General features: G+C 36.9%; 1 protein-coding gene across 1 annotated transcript in view; it reads right to left on the bottom strand.

Annotated features, from left to right (window-relative positions):
• Positions 1–568: 568 nt before the first annotated feature.
• Abcd2 (ATP binding cassette subfamily D member 2) overlaps positions 569–20,946 on the bottom strand; it is a 57,876-nt gene continuing 37,498 nt past the window's right edge. The window contains exons 7-10 of the mRNA XM_090319819.1: positions 20,278–20,423; positions 12,970–13,054; positions 9,067–9,192; positions 569–4,923 (exon numbers count right to left, since the gene is read on the bottom strand). Coding sequence (XP_090175945.1) covers positions 4,704–4,923; positions 9,067–9,192; positions 12,970–13,054; positions 20,278–20,423 — 577 coding nt within the window. The 3' untranslated portion in view covers positions 569–4,703. The remainder of the gene's footprint in view (positions 4,924–9,066; positions 9,193–12,969; positions 13,055–20,277; positions 20,424–20,946) is intronic.

The following is a 20,946-nucleotide window of genomic DNA, read 5'->3' as shown; positions in this document are numbered from 1 at the left end:
CCTTAATAATGTTTTGAATTAATAAAGAAAATTAATATTTAATTAATATTTAATATTTAACTTCTATACAAAGTTTCCACTAGTAAATTTGTACTTGAGTTGTATGTAGCTATAAACCCAACAGAGTCAATTAACAAAATATGGCATTTTATAACCACTGGAATAATTTATAATTCTTCTAATTAATTAAGGGTTTTCCCCATAGTGATTAAGGAATTCACAAGGAAGGTGGGCTCAATAACTACACATTAGATGGAAACTCTAATGCATTCTTACACAGCCACATTCTTGTTTAGTTACACAGTTCCTCTTACCACTAAAAATACTTTTTCTTTCACTTTTATTAATCCACCTCCAGTTGTTAAGTACACAAGTGCGTTTAAAAGTTTCACACTAGGAAATGGGGACAAAAACATGAGAAGGGGTATCAATATAAAGTAATGCACCTACTATCTGGCAAATATAACTGTAACCCTTCTATTAATTACAATAAAAAATCAAGAAAAAGAAAGTTTCACACTATACTCTATAAATCTCTGTACTTAATAATCAGGAAAGCCATCAACAATGACGAAGGGATTTCTTTTTAATAAAAATATTTTATACATTCACCTGAAAGCTCTCATGTGGCAAATATTACAAGTACAATTCCCAAACATTTGACAGAAGTAAATGTGTATCAGCAGAACTTTATGCTGTAGAACTTTAAGCTTCTGAGTAAACATTGTTTTTGCTTTTGAAGTAGTATCAAAGACATCTCTTTTAAATCAACCGTTTAATGAGCTTTTCCGCCTTATGCATGCCTCCGGATGTGGGTTCTGAAGTGTAACACAGATTTAGGCTTACTGAATCAACTAGTTCAAACATTATAATAAGCTAAGCCTCCTGCCAAAATATGAAATTACTTAATCAATTACTTAAATAAGAACTAACACATTCCATTCTACCTTTACAAGGCAGACCAGAATTTGAGACAAAAAACAAATCAAGGGAAAACTATTTCTATTGGAAGTGTATGAAAATTTGAGTGGGCTTTTAAAGACATCATTGTTGAGATTATGTAAGAGATTTTTATTCTGTATCATGTTTATAAAAGCACAGTATTTTGGGTCCATGCATGGCACTACATGCTGTGGAAATATAATGTGACATGTTCACATAATACAGCTTGTTTTCCATGTTTGAGTTAACCTTCAAAATGCATAACTTACAATCAACTCCAAAATCTTAGAGGGTATCTTTTTTTAAAACAAAAACAAAGGTAAGTCAAAAGTCTGGACAAACAGATGACACAGTAAAAATATTGAAATAAAAAACATAAATGTAAAAAAGCTACTTTTCTCTTTCCTTGTTTTTACTTTGTTGTGTTCAAAGATGCTGTTGAGATTTTTTTTTTGGTCTTTTGGTGTTTTTCCACAAGTCTCAGCACAGGGAGAATAAAGTATGCAACTCTTGCAGGACCATTTGGAAACCGTTGAATACCACATAATACAAATTCAAATCAAATGATTTTTCCCTTTCAAGTTAGAGGATATTAGTCAAGAGAAAAAAAACTCAGAAAATGAGCAGGCAACAAAAAAGAGCTCTCAGAAAATCAGTTTATCTTAGAACTTTAATGTTTCCATTTTTAAAATAGAGTTTTAGACATCCTTGAACTCTAAATACAAGACAGAGTCTGTTTCAATGCCTTCCTTCATCTCATTGGTAGCATTTCAAAATAAGGCCTAATTGCAAATCTGATAATTATTTTGGCATTCTTTTTAAAGCTTCAGAATAAAAATCTCAAATGTTTTAGTTTTTAAGTAAATGAAAACAATGGTGTGAAAATGATACATGTGTTTAGTGAGAAGTTTCCATCTTTTTCAATATCTTTCATAGTTGAATTACTTAATAAAGACATTTGCTGCAGACTTTGAATCACACAGCAATGTAAACTGGTTAACTGCTAGGACAGATCCTAAGATAGTGGAGTTTTGGTTCCATGCTTTTTGTACAAATAGCAACAGCAGCAATAAAACTTTGATTTCTGCCTCTCCTTTTTAATATGAAATAGTCATGTACAAATGAATAAATAGTAATGGGTAAATGAAGAAATGCTAATGATAATAACAGTAAAACATGTACTGATTTTGATTTTTTATGTCACAGTCCCTCATATAAATAAGATGATTACACTGATTGCTAATTTACAATATCCTAGTTCTGGAGAACTGAAATATTACAAAGTTCCACAACAATCATCATAATGACACCTAAGTTTTGTATCTTCTGAAACACTCTAAGAACCACTGACTTAGTATCTACTATGACTATGTATGAATAAAAACCTAAGCCATGAACAACTGATAGTTCTAATTTCTCATGGCCAATTAACATGTTGGTGGCTTACATATGTAGTAGGAGATTGAAGTTGGTCCTGGAGGATCCAACTCCAGAGCACTCAAATTGTTTATTCCTACTTCCTAGGACTAATCTGTATAGACTTTTCTCATTAGGTTCAGCAACATTAAATTTACCTAAACAAAATGAACTATCCTTCTGATGGCTGATAGGTGAGAGATTCATTAAACAAGATTCATTGAGCAAGAGTGGAATTACCTGTCAGGTACCAGTGGCTCAAGCCTGTAATTCTAACTATTCAGGAGGCTGAAGCTGATGACGTGGTTCAAAGCTGACACTCTTATCTCCAGTTGAACAACAAAAAGATGGAAGTGGAGCTGTGACTTGTGATAGAGTGCTAGCCTGAAGCATAATAGCTCAAGGACAATGGCCAAACCTTGAGTTTAAGCCCCAAGACTAGACAGACAAACAGACACAGACACAGACACAGACACAGACACACACACAGACACACACACACACACACACAAAGTAGCTTAGTTGCTAAATGATATGTTAATCTTGGCTCATTTTTAAACAGAAGGTAATAGCTTTCCACTTCATACTCATATTTCTTGTAAATGATAATCAAATAATAAAATGTAACATAACTCATTTTCTTTCCAATATTGCTTCTAATTTCAAATTTTGGTATTATTTATCCTCATCTCTTGCCTTCCTCAGACTCCTATAGGCCCTTCCAGTGTTTATTGATATCATAACTCAGATGAATACATTTCACCCTTAGCTATGTCCCTAAATAAATTACATGATTAGGTTGGAATTTGAGTGTCAATGTTCTCAAAAGCAAAAAAGAAAAAGCAAAAACTGGGAGAGAGTGAGGGAAGGGGAATCCAAAAAGAAATGTATTCTTTACTTGACATTTTACAGAAACCTTTCTGTACATCAGCTTTATAACAATAAAAATTTTAAGGAAAGAATAAAAAGTAATATCTATCTCAAAAATTGTCACAGAAATTTAAAATGAAATTATGTAAATAGTTCATAAATTTTAAGGTACTATTCAAACGCATGCAAATATTACTATGATTTTCAATATATATTTATTGTAGCACTAATCTTTAAAAAATATCAACTCCCTTTAGGCACAAAACTAAACAGTATTTCTTCCTTCCACTCCCCTTCCTCCTTCCTTCCCTCCCTCCCTCAATCCCTCCTTTCCATCTTTCTTTTCTTTTCCCTCCCTTCTTTCCTTATTTTCTTATCTTTCTGGGAAACCCACAGCTCCACTTATTGATAATTTATTACAGGTAAGAGTCTCCTGGACTTTCCTTCTCAGTTGGCTTTGAATCATGAACTTCAGATTGCAACTTCCTAAGTAGCTAGGAAGTTATAGGTATAAGCCACTGCCCCCAGCACAAACAGTATGTCTGGAGAGACACTGTAGTAGATAATGCTGCTGAATAGAGTAACAAGCTAAAACAAATATTGTTTGGTACTTCTTTTTGGAATTGGCAATTCTCTTAAAAAATGAAAAGGTTTTAAGCAATATTCTCATTAGAAAAATCAAGCTCATGGCTGGGAGTTTGGCCTGGTGGTAGAGTGCTTGCCTAGCATGCATGAAGACCCAGGCTTGATTCCTCGGTACTACATACATAGAAAAGCTGCAAGTGGTGCTATAACTCAAGTGGTAGAGCTCTAGCCTCGAGGAAAGGCCAGGACAGTGCTCAGGCCCTGAGTTCAAGCCCCAGGATTGGCAAAAAAAAAATTTAAGCTCGCATTGAGATGCTCAAAATTTAGAAATGTTAATGTGGCATTTTGTATTTAGTTAGACATGCTGTTTTATTCCCTTTCAACCACTGTCATTAAGATACACTTCATACTGTAGTTAAGTATTAAAGAGTCAGCTATTTTGTATCTACATTAGCATTGATGAATATGAATTCTAGCTATTGAACCTAGTAGCATCAGTCATAGATGGACTGAAATGGTACTCAGAATTCTAACTTTATGCACCTGATATCAAGCCAGCTTCTGTAAATGGTCTCATTTCTGAGCTATTACCCCTGTCGATCTCAGTCATACTACATGTACAGTAACCTGCTGTTCACCAGGAACTCACCTCAAAAATCCTGTTTTGTAGGTGAATTAGGCTTTCATGAGGAATTAGTAAGCCATTATGACTAAATCTTCATAATGCATTTATTTTCTTCTGAAGTTATCACAGACTTCCTTGATGTTACAATCATATAAAACATTTCCTACTGTTTTCTCTGTGCTTAGCTTAGCACCCTGCATGCAATATAATAGAGCATCTCTCAGCCATCACTTAAAATTTAACTTTTCAAACATGTCAAAGCAAATTAGGAGGTCTCCTCTTCATTTGTCATTGTTTTCAGTACTGAGTCTTCTCCCAAAATTTTACATAGTTCATTGAGTCTTTCTTGCATTTTGGGAATTCCAGCTAGCTGGGATTCTAGTTTTTGTTTTTCTTCACTCAATGTTAAACGGATAGCAGTATCCAGTTGCTCAAAGCGCCAGCCTCCTTCACCATCAAATTGCAATAAGTGAGTGTGGTACTTCCTGCATAATTAAAATGAAACAGAATTATTAGTCATAACTGAAAAGCCACTTAAAGTTATTCCTGCTTAAAGTTATAGGATTTCAACTGCAATCCATTCTAAAGAAGTTGCAAGATGGATGGAGTTGGGAGAGATGGAGGAGAATGATAAAAGGGGTAACACTGCCCAAGATGTGTTATAAACTGACTGGTTGAACTAAATGAAACCTCTTTGTATAATTATTTTAACTTACCCAAACTAACGATTTGAATCCTTTAATCAAGCCATTTATCTGTAGGAAATTCCCACTTGTGATATTACATGTATTTTACATTCTGAATATATATGCATTACAAAGAAAAACTGTGCTCCTGTGTAATTATTTTCACAATTTCAAACAAATTATAAACATTCTTAGGCTAGAAGTAAGAAAAGGAAGCTGAGGAAATCAAGTAAAATTAGAAAGGTCCAACAGAGAAAACCTAAGTCAAGTGAATTCTTTCCACATAAATAAAAATTTCTCAGCAATCAAGTTTAGAAAGTTTTAAAATGAACTCTGATAGAAATCTTTTAAAGTTATTTCTATGTTCACATAACTTAATCTCTGTTATTTTTTTAGTTGCCCACTGACCTAGGCATTTCAAAGCCAGCCCAGGCATGAAAATCTGTGATACTCTTATCTCCAGTTAATGACCAGAAAACCAAAGTGGCACTGTGGCTCAAGTGATAGAGTACTAGTCTTGAGCTGAAGAGCTCTGCGACAGCACTTAGGCCCAGAGTTCAAGCCCTATGACCAACCAGACAACAATAACAACATTGTATTTCTATATCAAGAGGGAAATATGAAAAGAAATCCTGCTGTTATTAAGAAAGTTAAAACAAAAGTAACTTTAAAATGAAAGAAGGCTAATATATACTAATAAAGAAATAACAGTTAAAAAGTAATTATGTTGGGGCCGGGAGTTTGGCCTAGTGGTTAAAGTGCTTGCCTAGCATGCATGAAGACCCGGGTTCGATTCCTCGGTACCACATACATAGAAAAAAGCCAGAAGTGGTGCTGAGGCTCAAGTGGTAGAGCTCTAGCCTTGAGAAAGTCCAAGGACAGTGCTCAGGCCATGAGCTCAAGCCCAGGACTGGCAAAAAAAAAAAAAAAGGAATTATGTTTACTTCATTCTCAACTTCTTTTGGGCTTTCCTAGTCTTAGATCTACACCCAGGAACAATTTTAGAACATGGTTATTTATCTCTAGCAAGTTTCACCTTCAATAGATAATGAAAGTTGACTCATCACTCTGGTCCTACAACTTTACTTGATTGCCACATGGGAGGAACAAATCTGTGGGTGTTTCATGATCTGAGATAGAAAGGCATGTTCTATATTATGAGCTATAATAACAGTTCAAGGTTTGTTGTGGTCAGAAGACCTTAAATGAGTATACTGTTTTATCTGAGACTCACTAGAACTGATCTGTACAGTTCTTTCAAAATAGAATGCTTCCCTTTTTAACTTCTTCAGACACTGAACAAGTGTCTTTACAATCATCTAGGCCCCAGTGACTCACGACCACAATCCTAAGTATTCAGGAAGCTGAGATCTGAGGATGCCAGATAGAAGCCAGTCCAGGAAGACAAATAAAAAGACTCTGACCTTCAATTAAATATCAAAAGCCAGAAATGGATGTGTTGCTCAAATGGTAGAGCACCAAGCTTGAGAAGAAAAAGCTAAGCAAGAACATGAGGCCTAAGTTCAAGCCCCACCACCAGTACACACACACACACACACACACACACACACACACACACACACACACACACGCTTGCACACACCTTTTACATTTAACAGTTACCCATTGGTTATTATGAAAAAAATAGAATACATCTTATTATTTCTGAAGAGCAAAATAAGCAAAAGAAGGGCAAAGAAGATAACCAGAAACAAGTCTGTACAACCTATTATTGCTAAACTAATATAGAAAGTACAATAGCAATATGTACTGTTAAGAGCACCAGTTAAAAATGTTTATCATGTTAAAAGACATGGCATTACACATTTGCTTAGAGAATAGTTGCCTTCTGTTGGGAAAACAAGCGTTAAATGTGCTTCCTTCCCCCCACACCCCCGCCCCTCACCCTTGGGCTTGAACACAGGGTCTAGGCACTGTCCTTGAACTTTCTTAAGGCTAGCACTTTACCAGCTGAGCCGCTGCTTTTTCTGTGTATGTGGTACCTTGGAATCAAATCAGGGCTTTATGCATGCTAGGCAAGCACTCTACCACTAGACCAGGCTCCAGCCTCTTCCAGTGTCTCTTTAGGCTATATACACAATGAGTAAATGGCATGACAGTCCATTGATTGGGTCCAATGTGATGAATTTGGGAGCCTGTCTGGAAATCTCAGGTACAGACCAAAGAGGGCTTTAGAGTTACATCTGACTCTGTCATGTCAAATTTATAGAATTTACAGGTAAGCATCAAAATTGTCCTCTTGGTCTTCTGAAGAGAAAAGTCAGAAATGGGACTCACTTGACACAACTCCAGCTCACACTGGTCTAGATCTACACTGAAATTGAAGCTACCAATAAACCAGGGGCTCATCATTTCAAACATACTTCAAAAAAGCACAAGTTCTTGGTATGTTGAACAGGCTACCCTTTAACTCATGATAATCCCTCAACTTCCTAAGTAGCTGGAGTTATAGCCTCTGCCACTGGGCCTACCTTTCCACTCGATCCTTAAGGATGAGACAATAGTTCCATCTGATAGAGTCCCTTTGTGAAGTGCTCACTTTTCAAGCTCCCTCTTAAGGGGTAACATTAGGAAATAATGTTTAAATGGAATGTGCAAACAGATCATTATCCTCTCAATAGAAAAGGACAAGAAAAGCCAGATGGAAAGTGCTTGTTCACAATTTCAATGGAAGCATTTTCTGTAAGAGACAAAGTCAGAAGGGCTTCAAGGATAAAAATCAAAGCAAGGTTGCTGCTGGGCTCAGCTGACAGCCATGAGCATTGATGTGGAACCTGACTAGCTACCTGCCTCAGGATATGCTGCAGCTGGAGATAACTTCTGCGATATCCTTTTGGGAGGGAGGATGCCAAAGCATGTAGAGTCAACTATAGACAATATGTCAAGACTACAGGTGTTGACTGATTAAACACATACAAAAGGAAGTAGAATACCATGGCAACAAATAAGTGCATTATGGTTTATGTGCAAGATACATTAGAAATTTCTTGGTGGTATACAGAGCAAGGGCTCATGGGAATTCCTTTTATCACTTTTTCTAGGTCTCAGTTCCTTCATTTATAACATGGGAGAATGCGGTGATCTTTATTTCATGAGGTTGTTGCAAGTCTTAAATAAAATGAGCCTGAACAAAACAGGAACAAAGTCATCACCAGAAATTCTTATTATGGAGAATCAATGAAAAAGTAGGGAAATCATAAAATTAGTGTCATTTGTTTTCAAGGGGGAAATCTCATTAGGTATAATGATGATATTCACAGGAAGCTTTGGGAAGTTTTGTGTGTGTGTGTGCGCGTGCATGCATGCACACATGCATGCACACATGTATGTACACATGCATTAGTACTGAGTCTTGAATTCATGACCTTTCATTCTCAGCCTTTTTGCTCAAGGCTGACACTCTACCACTTGACCTCCATCTCCACTTACAGCTTTTTGCTGGCTAGTTGGACTTTCCTTCTGGGTGTGGCTTTGAACCTCACCCTCAAATCTCAGTCTCCTAGGTAGGATTACACCTGCTCCTGGCCTCCAGCTTTATTAAAACAAAACAAAAACAAGCTCCTGCCACCTCTGTTTTTTTTTCCTTAAGATAATTTGAAAGAAATGCCAATTTGTGCTATATTTTTTTCTTATATTTTAAAGAAGGCACTAAAAGAATAATGTAGAATGCATTTATTTTTATTATTTCCAAATGCAAGCTAGGATTTTCGTTATCTCTTAGTTCAAATGAATTACTGGGTTTTCTTTTCTATAGCTTTTCAGAATTACTAGAAAGTGATGATAATTTGCAAAGAACACGTATCAGTGTGGGAGTTGCATAAATGGTTAGGGTTAAATTTTAGGAGTGATATAGACTTGCTCTGCAAAGAAAAGACAAGGAAAAAACCATGAATTCCATGAGCTAGCACTAGAAACACTTACCACAGAGAAGGCCTGTGTGTGATGGAGAGCAGGGATATCCCAGCTCCTATGGCAGCTTGGAATATCTTCCCTTCAACGTCAATGCTGACTGCGCTCGTGCACTCATCCAGCAAGGCATATTTTGGTCTGAAAAAAAAATACCCACATAAACAAGTGAACAGTTTGCTTATATGAACTATGAATTACTTTGGGGGCTATAGAAGCTGTAAGTATAACAATTTCAAAGGCACAAAAGAAAATTTATTTTTATTATTATTTGGTGCTACTAGTGGGATTTGAACTTTGAGCCCAGGTTCTGACACTTAGCATTTTTTTCCCCCAAGGCTGGCATTCTTCAATTTATGCCACAGCTCTACTTTAGCTATTTTTGGTGGTTAATTGAGGATGAGAATCTCACAGACTTTCTGGCCAGACTGCTTTTGAACTGTGATCCTCAGATCTCAGCCTCCTGAGTAGTTATAGGCACGAGCCATCAAGCACAACTGAAAATATGACATTAAAGGTGGTAAATAATAACATCAATACTTTATTGTTACCTAGATTAGATCCATCACATTCTTCTTGAATTTAAATAGATTTTGCTGATACCTGTTCACAATGCAATAAACTTTAATGTGGGGGAGATGAATAAATCACAGAACATGAGGCACAGGGAAGATGAGACAGTGATGATAAAGTGATGATTATCTGATAATTTGAGGGTATTTTCTTGCAGTGGGCAGCTTCATCCTTGATGACTAAAGTCTGATTAGTTACATGGAGAATACATTTATAACAGCTAATGACTAAACAGGCCACAGTCCTATAGCAAAGATTTTTTTTATCAGCATTGTAAATATCTAAGCATTCAATTTCCTCACTATAAGACAGTGAATGCACTTACTTAAAAGTTTCATAGTGCACCTGGTGGCTCATGACTGTGATCCTAGCTACTCAGGAGGCTGAGTTCTAAGGATCGTGGTTCAAAGCAGCCTGAGCAGGAAAGTCGTAAGACTCTTATCTCCAATTAACCACCAGAAAACCCTGTGGCTCAAAGTGGTAGAGTGCCAGCCTTTAGTAGAAAATCTCAAAGAGAGCAAAATACACCCAGGCTCTAAGTTCAAGCTTCAAGACAAAAAAAAAAAAAGAAAAAGAAAAAAATTCAACGTTGACAGTTAATTGCATACTATTGGGTTTAGTACCAAATTCTTAGGGGGAAAAGACAGCAAATATTTCGACTTTAAATATTTATTTATTTTTTTTTTTAAATTTACTGGTGGTAGAGATCCAGTCCAGACTCACATATGCAAGACATCCTCTGCTACTGAGCAATGTACTTTGGAAAAGAGTATTTACTATCAGGGATACTTTTTAATTTGCCATTCTTCCTTTCTGTTTGTCCATCTCCCTTCTTATCAGACCCTTAATTGTTCCTTTTCTTTGTCTTCTTTCTTGTTTCAATTCTGTCTTGGACTTTTGCATCAGTAATACAACTTAGCTCCACTATTACCATTAAAGTTAATGCCTACACCTGGGTGCTCTTCCTGAGCTTTTTTTCCTTTTCAGGGCTAACACTCTACCCCTGGAGCCACAGCTCCATTTCTGGATGGTTAACTGACTTCATGACTGTGCTGGCTTCACAAGGCCCAGACTCTGATCGTGAGTGACCTGGCTTACCAGTGTGAGCCACATTATTACAAATAGCATGCTACCAATACAACTAATCATTTCTTTTCACTGTTTCTAGCTAGGTATGAAAATATATACCATATATCTTTATATGAAGTATTAGAACATATAAAACTAATTTATTATGATTGAAACCAGAATAGAAATTGTCTTATGGGGAGATATGATTAGGAAGGGGCCCAAAAGAACTTTCTAAAGGGGAGATAGAATGTTTCTAAATTCTGTATTGGCTGAGGATTTGGCTACATAATTGTATATATTTATCAATGGTTATTGATTTACATATTGAAAATCTGTACACTTCAGCCAGATAGAGTTGTGTACATCTATAATTTGAGCAATGCAGGAGGCAGAAGCAAAGAGTTGGAGCTCTGTGGCCAGCCCAGGCAGAAAGCAAGATGTTATCTGAAAAATAACTAGAAACAAAAAGGATTGGAGTTAAACTCAAGTTGCAGAGCAACTGTGTAGCAAGTACAAAGCCCTGAGGTTTAAACCCCATTACATTAAGAACATTGTGCATTTGTTGTATAACTTTTATAATAACTAAAAACTCTAAATAGCTACTGTACAATATATAGAACGACATCTACTAGCACATGAAATCAAAGAAGCATATGAAATTAAGTACATCAAAGTGATCGAGATGATAATTTTTCGTATATCACAAACAAGGTTGGGAAAAACTGAATAGTTGTACTTTTTATAGCTAATAATTTTTTCTTTTCAGTTTTCTGTATTGTCTACTTTCATGAAATGAAAATTATCATATTTGAATTAATTTGCTTAAATTATACATTCTTTTAACGATACACGTGTTCATTCTTATGCAGAAGTCTTTGGGAGGGGGCAGGAGGATAGAGAACTCGAGGGGAAAAGGGTGGAGATCACTGAACACTGATGGAAGGGACCCGTACAACTCTTGGGTGGAGGAAGGAGGGAAAGACTGGGAGAGATCGAGGAAAGGAGATGAACCCGTTACCTGACACGTCATTGTAATCCCTCTGTACATCATCTTTGTAAAAAAAGAAATGTCTGGACTTAAAGCTAGTCATTTTTTCTTTTTGCTCTAAATTGTGGTTTATAGGAAGAATGGGAGAGAAACAAGATATAACATCAGATCATTCTAGACGATGCAGCACTGCACATGACAGCTGACCTGCTTTCTTTAAATCAAGAATTTAAGATTAGAAGATAACCAAGCAGGATTGTGCTATGACTCAGCTAGAACTCCTGCTTAGCAAGCACAAGGTCTGTGTTCAAACCCCAGTATGACTAAAAGGCAGCTAGCTGAGAGTGAGAACAAGAAGAGACTCTGGAATAAAAATAAGTAAGACTTAGGACAACAAATACAATGGGTGGCCAGGCATAGTGGCACATGCCTATAACCCCAACTTAGATGCTCAGGCAGGACCAATTCTGAGTTTGAGGCTAAGACCTTGTCTCAGGAAACAGGAAAAAAAGTGAAATGTCCTTGATTTCAACAAATTAATAGTAATAAAAAGATGTTTGGACAAACAAGGAAGTTTTGAGTATAAACCAGCTATTGGATAAGTAACTAGTATTAAATAATAATACAAGTATTAATTATTGAGTAATTATTGTCAGTTTAATTACTTCGCCTATGACATATTCTTATGTAAGGAAGTAGCACAGTATCCTAATATTTCAGGGATTGAAAGCAAAGTGTTTAGGAAAATATGTTAACATGTCTGTGTGTGATTCACTTTAAAATTCCTATTTCTTTTTTAAAAGAGAGCAGATAAGCCGGGCAAGGCAGCTCATGCCTGTAATCCTAGCTACTCAGGAGGCTGAGATCTGAGGATCAAGGTTCAAAGCCAGCCCAAGCACACAAGGACCTGAGATTCTTATCTCCAATTAAACACTAGAAAATGGGAAGTGGGGCTGTGGCTCAAGGGTAGGGTGGTAGCCTTGAGCTGAAGAGCTCAGGGACAATGCCCAGGCCAAGTTCAAGTCCCATGATCCCCCTACCCCAAAAAAAGTACAAGTTCTATGTATTATATTTTTACTAAGGTATTTTTAACTTAATGTAAAAAGCATTGGTATGGTTTTACATATACACAGTGAAACTTCCATGTATAATTAACATATTCTAATGAAAGACAGAAAAATGAAAGCACTCAATTTCATCCAGTTTTTTTGTTTGTTTGTTTTGTTTTGTTTTTTTTTGCTTATTCCGACAGTGGCATGGTGGCCAACTGAATATAACACACTTACTTATGGTAAAACATGCGTGCCATTCCCATTCTCTGCTTCTCTCCTCCTGATAGGACATCTTTCCAGTCCATAATAGCATCCCATCCTGCAAGAAAACACAATAATTTTATTAATAATTTGTCTAGTTCTAACTGCATCTGTCTTGGACAACTGATCCCTAGTGAGTACTAAATTGTGAATAAGGAGACCCTGGTATTTTATAGAACGTATCTGAAGGAAAAGCCTCAGCATTCGTATTCTCTCTTACATTTGATAATTGAATAGTGTTAACTCCTTATTTTGATAACTCATTTTGTTGAAGGATTCTAGGCATGGACACCTTATAAAATATGATGTAGTATCAGAGAAATGGCACTGTGGCTCAAGGGGTAGGGCAGTAGCCTTGAGCTAAAGAGCTCAGGGACAATGTCCAAGCCCAGAGTTCAAGTCCCATGACCAACAACAACTAGATATAGATATAGATATAGATATCAGACACTGGAAGCTTACACCTGTAATTCTAAGTACCCAGAGGCTGAGCTATGAAGATCAAGGTTCTAAGATAGCTCAGGCAGGAAAATCACTGAGACTCTTACTCCAGATTAATCACCAAAAAGGTAGATGTGGAGCTGTGGCTCAAGTGGTAGAGCACTGGCCTACTAGCAAAAAAGCTTACACCCTGACTTCAAACACCAGTACTGGAACATACACACAAAAAAATGTTTTTCAAGTGCAAACTTGTTCAACCACTATGGAAAGCAGTATGGCAGTTCTTCAAAAAACTAAACAAAGAACTCCCCTATGACCCAGCAATTCCACTATGTCCAGAAACAAGGACAGACTAAATCCACTAGCACAATAATGTTCACTGCAGTACTATTTACCATAGCAAAGATATGGAACCTACCCAGATGTCCCTCAGTTGATGAGTGGATCAACAAGATGTGGTATTTATACACAATGGAATTCTATGCTGCTGTCAGAAAGAATGACATCACCCCATTTGTAAGGAAATGGAAAGACTTAGAAAAAATCATATTAAGTGAGGTAAGCCAGACTCAAAGGAAGATAGTTCCAATAGTCTCCTTCATTTGTCATAATCAGTAGAAACTTTGGGCTCTCCTAGCAGACATTTACAATAGAACAAAATCTAGAGACATAAGGCCAAATAGTTGACACTAAATGTAAGGACCTCCAGGATAAGGAAACAAAAGCCATATAATCAGTGATTGTTGTCCTTAATGTACTATGTTATCTCTCATCCCTTTTGCCATCCCTTAGTTATCTCATATTGTTACAATATTTCACTTTGTTATCTGATACATTTTATATGTGCTTAATTGGTTATTTGAAATTGGATAGGAAAGGGGGGGGGAAACAAGATAAGCAGGGGGAGGGTGAGAGGGAAATGGGGACCATGTCATGAGAAAGGGTATCAATGTTTGTGAAGTTATGCACCTTCTATCTGGTGAATATAATGTAACCCTTCTATAAATCACAATAAAAATATTAATAAAAGAAAAAAGAAGAGATTGTTTTTTAGTATCTCCACAGAGTAGAGGGAGAAAGATCAACAAATTTGCAAAAGTTAATTATAAAGAATGTAAAGAGTGGAGGGGAGAAAGGAAGTAACTTTAGTGGCTTCCATATGCCTGGAACTTTATGTGAGTTTTCTCATTATGTATTCTACAGCTTATATGATAGGAATTTTGCTTACATTTTATAAGTGAATAATCCAAAAATCAATGGAATAAGATCTTAGCATACAATTGGTTATCAGAACTAGGATTTTACTCCAGCTCTATCTGATACTGTTTTAAATTTTATCTGTGCAGACTGTCTTTATACAAGCTCTCTCTTTAGACATCTTCATTTCTGATTTTCTATTAGATATTTATTCAAAAAGCGAAGTTCCAATTTATTTTTCATTTTATTTATTTTTGCTAGGCCTGGGTCCCATCTCTGTGCCTCTTTGTGGTCAAGGCTAGCACTGTACCACTCCAGCCACAGCTCCACTATTGGCCTTTTCTGAGTAGTTTATTGGAGATAAAAGTCCTATGAACTTTTCTGCCTGGGCTGGCTTTGAACAATAATCTTTAGATCTCAGCCTCCTCAGAGGCTAGGATTATAGGCTGAAACCCAGCTTCTGCCCAAAGTTTAAGTTCTTAAAAGTTGGTTTCCATGCATATATTGTAATACTAAACATGTATCCAGAAAATAAAGGTACATGGAAGAATTAGGTACATGTTATCATTGTTATTGTTGTTATTGATGCTTTGTACATGTGATGACTATAAGTAAAATACAAACACCTGCCACTCATAAACAGCCCGGACTGTGGATCTAGGAAGCTTTTACTTTCTAAATTACACATTTCTAGAATATTTGAAAACTTTATAGCAAGACTAACTTCCTCTTGCAGTTAGCTAAACAAACCCCACAATTCCACTCCTGCTCAGCCTGGTTTTTCAAAGAAGGAAATGACTGCCAAAACTTGACAAATACTGAAGGAGACATTAGCAAATCTCAAGTGTCAGGGTTTAGTTCTTCCACTTGGAAAATGTCCACGCTCTTTGCCCTGGTTTTTCTGCCCCAGCCGAGGTCTCATCAGGACTAACTGCTCTCAATATACTTGGTTAAAGGGAAGGAAAATAGGAAGTAGCGCTGACTTTGTCTTTTGTGCACTGAGTTTCTGAAAAGCCAAATGATCAGACTCATTGTTTGACCCTTTCTTTTTTCTTTTTTTTTTTTTGGTAAATCGGGAGTAGAATATAGACTTCTTGTTCTTCATCCCCTTCCACCCCCAACATCCTTGTGCTTGAATTCAGGGCCCACTCACAAGCTCTTTTGCTCAAGGTTAGTGTTCTACCACTTGAGCCAGAGCTCTGCTTCTGCCTGGGCTGGCCTTGAAACACAATCCTCAGACTTCAGCCTCCTGAGTAGCTAGGATTATAGGCATAAGCCAAAGTGCCTGTCCCAGCTTTTCTTTTAACAGAATAATAATATGTTAACTGTTAAACAACTGTGCATCTTTACATTTCTTAGTGTCTTCTTTCTTTAAATATTATTATAGGCCAAGCATAAAACTCTTTTGTACAACTATTTAAGGGTAATAGAAAAAAGAACATTAGGATTCAGAATCTGATAAAAATTATGAAATACTATTCATAAAATTTTCCAAAAAATAGGTCAGACACCCCTTCATTCATCTCAGCCAATAAACCAGTCCTGGTGGTACACACCTATAATCCCAGCTCCACCATAGGAATAAGTAGGAGGATCACACTCTGGGAATTACCCTAAGGAAAAAATGTAAAACCTTATCTTGAGTAAGTAAAGCAAAAAAAAGGAGGGGCTAGAAACATGGCTTGAATGGTTGAGCACCAGCTTAGCTTAGCAAGTGTGAGGCCCTGTGTTCAAATCCCAGTATCACAAACCAAAAAGCCTCACACCATTACAAAGTTCACTGTATTAAAAAAAAAGTCTAGAATAAAGCCTGGCCTAGCGATGCCCATGTGTAATCCCAGCTCTTGAGAAGACAAAGCAAAAGATGATGAGCCGAAGGCAGCCTGGGCTACATACTAAGACCCTGTCTGAAAAAGAAAAAAAAAGTCTAACATATAAAAAAGAGTAAAAAGGTTTTAAAAAAACAACAACAAGATGATTGGGAGGGGCTGGAGGGAGGGGTATCGATGTGAGAGGAATAATGCACCCACTCCCTGACAAATGTAAGCGTAACCCCTCTATACATTATCCCAACAATAAAATAAACAAATAGCAAGAAATAAGATAAAAAATAATACTAATGGAGAGGTGATAACCAGATGGGAGGAAATAGCAACAGAAAGTATTTTCAAGTGTACATTTTAAATACATTTTTTCTCTTGTCATTCCTGGGGCTTGAACTGAGGTCCTGGGCACTGTCCTTGGACACTTTTTGCTCAAGGCTAGCACTCTACCACTTGAGTCACAGCACCACTTCTGGCTTTTTCTGTGTATGTGGTACCAAGGAATCAAACCCAGGGTGGGCTTCATGCATGCTAGGCGAGCACGCTACCACTATGTTAAGCACTTGGCCCCTTTTAGGATTTTTTTTTAAGTTACTGTGAAGTAGTTGTATAAAGAGGCTCCAGTTCCTTAAGTGGGGTTATGAGTTCAGTGGGTGTGGATCTGTACCACCCAGTTCATGGCTCCCAGCCCCACCCTCACCCTCAAATAAAGGAGTTCAATCTTTACATAATGTACTGTGCCTCTGACAACTATATTTGCTCTCCCTCTCTCCCTCCCTCCATTCCTCCCTCCCTCCATCCTCCCTTCCTCCCTCCAATTGTGTGTACATTTTAGTTTTTGAATCATGTGGAAGTGCTACCTCCTCTAACTTTGAGACGAATAAATGTAATGAAGGTAAAAAAAATTGGGAGTAAAATGTCTTTCCCTTACAACCCCATTGGTGGCTTCAGATTCCAATCTTCAGAGGGAACCACCTCCTTTTCTTGGGCAAATTGCCAGACCCTGGTCATCTACTTAAACATGTGTCTGTGAATTTCTAATAGGAGAAATATCTCCAAATGCCATCGGATTTACATTCTTGCCCCTGGGAAAACTGTTGAAATGATACTTCTCAAGGACTGAATTTTGAGTGAATTTATGAAATACAAGAGATGCCTTGAGAAAGAGTCAAATTGCCACACAGTGGAGAAAGAGTTGGGGTCTGACATAGTGTTTCCTCTTTCCACAAAGAATAACACATTTTGGTCAAAAACAACATTACCTTTTACATATTTTAATAAACTCTGTTCCACTACATAAGCCATAGGGCTTCCTAGGCAATAGTTCATAAATCAGAACTTGCCCTGAGTCATAATCTTGCCTGGGTAGGAAGGTGATTTGGTGAGGATCAGCCAGATAAGAAGAAAATTCATTTTCTGCTCTCTAAGATGTGCAAGCTTCTTTAGGTCGTTTGTCTTTTACTTCCTGTTTTGTCATGTGATGGAACTGAATGTAATTCTCATCTCTACCTTGTGGGAGGTGCCTTCCACAGGAAGTAATATACTCCCACACTGTAGCGTTTTTACCACCTTGCTTAAATGTTTCATGCTGGAGCAAACAAAACTTGTTTCCTTGGAAATTTTTATGTGTAAATTGTCTATGGAATTTTCTTCTGTGTAATTATATAACATTCTTCTTAATGTCCCCAAACCTAGGAAGTGGAACTTAGGGCAGTATCTAATTTGAGTTTAATCTGCAGAGACAGTAAAATCAAATTTGACTTCATTGAACTACTATGAATAGTAAATAAAATGATAGGTCGGTTGATAGATATTACAGAACATACCATGATCTGTATACTAAATGCTCAATAAACTGTAATATTTTCCATGTCCAAGGCATGGTTATATTATAGTCTAGACTTGGAACATTCTTAAAACTAGTTGGACTTGTTCATGATTTTTTTTTGGGGGGGGGTCGGTTGTATGGTTTGAATCTCTGGGCCTGGGTGTTGTCCCTGAGCAATTCAGCTCAAGGCTACCGCCCTTTCCCTTGAGCAACAGTTTTTCTAGTGGTTAATTGGAGAAAAGAGTCTCACTGACTTTAGTGCCTGGGCTAGCTTTGAACTGCAATCCTCAGATCTCAGGCATGAGCCATTGTGCCCAGCTTGTTCATTTTTTTTGCTTTTTTGTTAGAATTTTACTTGTTTATTCTAAATTTCTGTTTGCATCATTCTCCGTCACACTTATTGAAAATTATATGCTGACGATAAGCAGTAGAATTTATTCTGCCATAGTATTTTATAATTTGGAAAGGAGTAGGTCACATTAAACCAAAAATAATCTGCTTTCTTCAGATGGTATGAATTATAAGCAGTACAAAAATATGCACAGTATCTCTCTTAATTGCTTCATTTGATTAATGCATGAATCATATGGAATACTATATGTAAAATTTCTATGTAACATATCAGATACCACCATCAAAGACAGAATACTATTAGTACTAACATAACAAGTATTATATTACCAATCATTATTTTGTGTACTATTCATGTCTCTGAAACATAGTACATTAATATTTAATCTTCACAAAAATGTCCATAAAGGTATTTCTCCTGACTTTATAGTTAAAGATATGAGAAGTGCCAACTAGAATTTGCTTCTAGTGTTATCCAAGTTCAAAGCATGGATTCTCAGTCTGTGCATGACATTGTTTCCTCCTCTAATTTAATTGGACTGTGAAACAGAGCATAAAATCCACATATAATTAAATCTCGAATTCTGGCTCTTTAGTAATTTTTCTAGACTATCAAATTCTATGAGTCACCATATTATTTTGAGCATGTAACTATTGGAAAATAATTGTCTTATTTTGAATTTTTTATTTAATTTGTATTATCTAAAAGTAGTTGGACAAATGGATAATTTTTAAGCTCAAATATTATTGCATTAAATATTATTCCTACTCCTTCAAACATGTTTATCCTGAATAATAGTAATTTAAAAAAAACCCCTATAATGCAGTGTCCACAGATGAGCTAATTCTCTTTTGTGTTGCCTGACAAAAGCGAAATAATACTTGTAAAGCTGTAGATGTGAACACAAAGAGATCCTGTGATTTTTTTCCGACTTATATCAGTTAATACAGCTGAGTAAGCTTGGCTGGCCAACATTTTTGTGCCACACTTTACATGGATTTAGCATGGCAGTGGTGCAAGTGGTTGTGTGGCTCAAGTGATCGAGCCTGAGGCTAAAGTGGAAAGAGCTGAGCAAGAGTATCAAGCTCTGAGTTCAAATCCAGTGTTAGCACACAGACATATGAAGAAGTGCAGTGGCCTTAGGGACATATGTCCATTAGAATAGAGAGTTTCTGAACACTAGCTATAGTGACATGGAAAAGATCAATGTGAGATATCCAAAGTCAGAAGAGAAGATATCAAGAATGAAAAAGCAGGCTGGATCTGGTGGCTCACACCTGTAACCCTAGTAACTCAGGAGGCTGAGATCTGAGGACTGAAGTTTAAACCAGTCCTGGCAGGAAAGTCTGTAATTAGCAACAAAAAGTAGGGGTGTGGCTTGGGTGGGAGAGTGCCAGCCTTGACCAAAAAAGCTAAAGGAAAGCACCTAAGGCCTGAGTGCAAGCCCTAACACTGGCATAGAATGAAAATAAATAAGTAAATAAATAATAAAACAGAGAAGCAACCAAATGCCAATTTTACACTGAGGTACTTACATTGTAAGTACATAGTCAAAGGAAACAATAAATGCAGTATATCTAATCAAGAGTGTTTATAAAATGACGTTCAGAGGCATTTGCTGAGGAATGTCGTCTCCCTACCTCCTTCTCTCTGCATGATGTGATAGAGGTGGACATTCTGTAGAATGCACTCCAAGTCCTGGTCGGTGTAGCCTTTTCCATGCATGTCGTCCACAGAGTCGGGATAGATGACCTGGTCCCGGAGACTTCCGAGAGACATGTATGGCCTGAAACACAACAAGCACACAGCAGCACCATGCTCAGTCACTGGAAGCTTATGCGGAGTGACTTCCTGGCCACCTGAAACCAATAAATGAGCAGCGGTTAACCACTGCTTATTTAGGGTTGCATTTGCTACTTGCTGTTGAGTGTTTCTTTCAGACATGGCTAATTCACGTGCTTGCAGGTTCATGCAAAACTATTGAATCTGAGACACAAGAAAAACATCTACAAGAAATCATAACAGTCTCACTAGAGAAATATATCCTTTTTTGTATTTGGTATTGTTTCTATACTTCATCTTAAATGATTGAGGTTTAAACATTTTACAGTTTGGGAGTTTAACAGCATGAAAACAAGCAAAATGAAAGAAAAAACGCCATTTTTCATTAAAAAAACTGAATTAAATCATGAAATTGAGTTAGGTAGCAAAATTTCAGCAGCTAGAGAACTCTAGCTGTGGTGTGGACGCCAAATGGTATAAGCCCCTTGGAAAAGATCTCTCACCTACTTCTGGCAATTTACTCTCAA

Source organism: Megascapheus bottae, chromosome 2, assembly GCF_031878675.1.
Source record: "Megascapheus bottae isolate mThoBot1 chromosome 2, mThoBot2.hap1, whole genome shotgun sequence".
Lineage (NCBI taxonomy): Eukaryota > Metazoa > Chordata > Mammalia > Rodentia > Geomyidae > Megascapheus > Megascapheus bottae.
Note: the sequence above shows the minus strand (reverse complement) of the source record. Positions and strands in the feature narration are given on the sequence as shown.